At 54.5% G+C, this 4,030-nt stretch overlaps 1 protein-coding gene across 1 annotated transcript in view; it reads right to left on the bottom strand.

Moving 5' to 3' along the window:
- The window catches only part of LOC116363066 (uncharacterized), a gene marked incomplete at its 3' end in the record, with an annotated part of 7,094 nt that overhangs the window by 2,469 nt on the left and 595 nt on the right, over positions 1 to 4,030 (bottom strand). The window contains 1 exon segment of the mRNA XM_031816994.1: positions 1,518 to 4,030. This exon segment is cut by the window's right edge and continues 595 nt beyond it. Coding sequence (XP_031672854.1) covers positions 1,518 to 4,030 — 2,513 coding nt within the window.

Below are 4,030 nucleotides of genomic sequence, written 5' to 3'. Positions count from 1 at the left end.
GGACAGTAGTGATGCTGGGTGGGGGGGGAGATGGTACGAGTAGTGATGCTGGGGGTGGAGATAGTACAATAGTGATGCTGGGGAGGGGGTGATGGTACAATAGTGGTTGCTGGGGTGGGGGTGTGGTAACAATAGTGATGCTGGGGTGGGGGTGATGGTTCAATAGTGATGCTGGGGTGGGGGTGATGGTACAATAGTGATGCTGGGAGGGTGATGCTACAGTATTGATGCTGGGGGGTTGGTACAAGAGTGATCTAGAGAGATGGTACAGTAGTGATGCTGGGAGAGATGGTACAGTAGCGATGCTGGAGGGTGATGGTACAGTAGTGATGCAGGGGGAGGTGGTACAATAGTGATGCTGGGAGGGGGGTGGGTAGCATAGTGATGCAGGGGGGATGTACAATAGTGATGCTGGGCGGTGATGGTACAGTAGTGATGCTGGGGGTGGGGGGGGATGGTACAGTAGTGATGCTGGGGGGGTGATGGTACAGTATTAATGCTGGAGAGATGGTACAGTAGTGATGCTGGGGGGGTGATGGTACAGTAGTGATGCTGGGAGGGTGATGGTACAGTAGTGATGCAGGGGGAGGTGGTACAATAGTGATGCTGGGAGGGGGGTGGTACAGTAGTGATGCAGGGGTGGATGGTACAATAGTGATGCTGGGGGTGTGATGGTACAGTAGTGATGCTGGGGTGGGGGGGATGGTACAGTAGTGATATTGGGGGGTGATGGTGCAATAGTGATGCTGGGGGGGGTGATGGCACAGTAGTGATGCTGGAGAGATGGTACAGTAGTGATGCTGGGGGGGGTGATGGTACATTAGTGATGCTGGGTGGTGATGGTACATTAGTGATGCTGGGAGTGTGATGATACAGTAGTGATGGTGGGAGGGTGATGGTACAGTAGTGATGCTGGGAGGGGGTGATGGTACAATAGTGATGCTGGGGGGGTGAGTATACAGTAGTGATGCTGGAGAGTGATGGTACATTAGTGATGCTGGTGGGGTGAGTGTACAGTAGTGATGCTGGGATGGGTGATGCTACAGTAGCGATGCTGGGAGGGTGATGGTACATTAGTGATGCTGGTGGGGTGAGTGTACAGTAGTGATGCTGGGAGGGGTGATGGTACAGTAGTGATGCTGGGAGGGTGATGGTACAGTAGTAATGCTGGGGGGTGCTACATTAGTGATGATGGAGGGTGATGGTAAAGTAGTGATGCTGGGAGGCTGATGGTAGAGTAATGCTGGGAGGGTGATGCTACAGTAGTGATGCTGGGAGGGTGATGGTACAGTAGTAATGCTGGGAGGGTGATGCTACAGTAGTGATGCTGGGTGGGTGAGTATACAGTAGTGATGCTGGGGGGGTGATGGTAAAATAGCAAAATGACTAGGTAGATGTGAGAGAATAGAACGAAAAATAGTTATTCATGCTAATAAATAAATAACCAGATGATGAACATGTGCTCTTGTTCCAGACAGTGCTTTACGAGTAACAGTACGACTGATGGTGATAGCTACCTGGAATGAGGTTGTCCTCCTTGAAGGTGGACATGGTCATGCTGGTGAGCTGGCGCCGTGACTCCCTCTTCTCCCGAAGGATCTGCTGGAAGGTCCTCAGGCACTTCAGCCTCCGCACCTCCCTTATCTCCAGGGTGTGCTCCTCTGCTCTCTCTGCCTTTCCCACTGCATCTCTTGCTGCTTCGCCTTCTGGGGCTGCAGGCGTATCTGGGACTTCTGGGTCTTCTGTGTCGGGCTGTGGCAGCGACAGGGATGGGGGTTCGTCTCCCTGCTCCTCCTGGGGTGCCGGCTCCTCAGCCGAGAAGGAGAGTGAGAGGGACTCTACAGTGGTGCATTGCGATAGAGAGATGTTCCGAGTGGGGGTGTGTGTTGGGCCCTGAGGCAGAGGATAGGCTCCTTTTTCTTCTGCCTCTGCATTGGGTGGGGAGACCATAGGCTCTGGGCCAAGTGACGCAAAGTCTAGGCCTGTTTGGGAAACGTCCTGTCCGGAGTAAGGAAGGAGAGAAGGTCCGTAAGGGTCATCTTGAGCCTGTTGGTGGCCGTCGCTGACCTCCTCTGGCAGGGTTTCACCTGGGCAGGGGGCAGAGGGGGCAGAGGAGAGGACACAGGTCTGGGTTAGTCTCTCTGTGTCATCCAAGGCCCCTGGGTCCAACCCATCCTCTTTTGACGTTTGGGACATATCTGCGTGGGGTAGGTTTGTTTGAGACTCCACCAAAAAGCTTGTGGGCTCAGTCTCATCTCCAGGACTCTTGTCGGTTCCGGGTCCTTCCAACTTGCGTAGTGCCTCCCGCAGGGCGGAGCTGAAGTCCAGCACGGCTCGCCCGATTCGCTTCACGTTAAAACCAACGTTTTGGATCTCTGCACTGTTAGGGCGCGGGAGGTGCCCTAGCATAACTCCTTCATCTGTACTGACCAATGGCATGTCTGTTTCAGCCACAGTAGTACAGGTCACCTGTAGTGAGCTCCAGGTACTGGTCACCTCTGTAAACTCTTCAGTCATGTCGTGCTCATGGCCAGAATAGTTCTCCAGGTAACTATCTACTTGGCAGTCAGTTGGGTAGCTGAGATCTGTGGGGGGAGCTGTGTAGCCATAGCTCTCCACTCCTTCTGTATGTCCTTCCACTGAGTGGTAACCAGAGCTCTGGGGAAATAAGCAATCGGCAGCACCCTTGTATCCCAGGCTGGGGTACTCTGAGTGGATGTCTGTGGGAACTTGAGTCCCATGATGTTGTTGCAGCCTCCGTCTATGGCAGCGCCACTCCTCGCGACTGGAAGTGCTGGCGGGGGAGTTGTAGTGTAGTCCAGAGGAGTGGAGAGAGTGGAGGTCGGAGCTTCCTGTGGAGGACTCGGCCAGGGTACCAGTACTATACCCATATGAGCCCCTATACCGATCCCAGCTCCCTGTCCCCTCCAAACAGGCAGGCCCCTCTCCTTCCTGCTCTTCCAGACTCCTCTGTCTGGAATAACATTGTTCTTCACACCATATAGTCGTCTCAGTCCCACCATGTTCTTGGCCACCACCACCCCAGCTCTCCACCCCACCACCCCTACTACCACCTCTAGCACCACCACGCATTGCACCGTGGCTGGATGAGGGTCTCTCAAGGACCGACTCTGAATTGATGCTGTGTTCTGAGGATAGGGAGCTGGTGCTTGGGAAGTCCTGGTCGTCCTGCCGCTCCAGGTAGCCACAGCTCAGTTTGCTGACCATGGTGGGCTCTGGGATGCTGTGTTTCGGCAGCTCATCCTCCTCCTGCTGCTGGCCAACAGGCTCCACTAATTCGGTGCCTGGCGAGACTGTGGTAGACTTCTCTTCTAATGTTGGCAAGTGGAACTCCACTGGCATCCCGTGGATGCTGTGGCGTTGGCTGAAGACGGACGGTCGGCAGACATTGGAATCTGAAGGCACCATCTGCCTGCCTAAACTGCCGTAGGCGCTGACAGGCCTCTGGTGAGGGGTGAAGGAGGATCTGTCACTGCCTCCTGCTGCCCCAGACCAAGCCCCATCTCCTGGACTGCCACTAGCCTTGTTTCCTGAGCGAATGCCCTCTATCTCCAGGAGCACAGCATCCACACAGGAAGACACCTCCTCTACAGAGCCACGCACGGATGAAAGGTAATCTCGCAGGTCCGAGATCTCCTCCTGGATTTTGTTGATCCCTCTCAGCTCTTTGAGAATGTGCTCGATGATGGCACTAGACTCCTCTTCCTCCTCTTCCTCCTCCTCCTCGTCTTCTTCTTCCTCGTCCACCTCCAGCAGAGTATCGTGCCGTGTTCTGTTGAAGTTGTAATCCACATAGTCACCCATAGAAACAGGTCTCTTTTGATCTGCACGGGTCCGACCGAAGTCAGCCTTCCCTCCTGCTGCCCCTGCCTCTGCGGCAAACATTGAGCTGTTTCTGTTTGGGCTAATCCGGTTCTGGTGTAGGACTTCTCTTCTCTGTTCTGGAATGGTCCGGATACCTGCCGGGATTATCCATTTCTGGTGTTTGGGTGTTCGTCTCTTTTCTGGG

Source organism: Oncorhynchus kisutch, linkage group LG3 (genome assembly GCF_002021735.2).
Source record: "Oncorhynchus kisutch isolate 150728-3 linkage group LG3, Okis_V2, whole genome shotgun sequence".
NCBI lineage: Eukaryota > Metazoa > Chordata > Actinopteri > Salmoniformes > Salmonidae > Oncorhynchus > Oncorhynchus kisutch.
The sequence above is the reverse complement of the archived record's forward strand: the minus strand, read 5'-3'. Positions and strand labels throughout refer to the sequence as shown.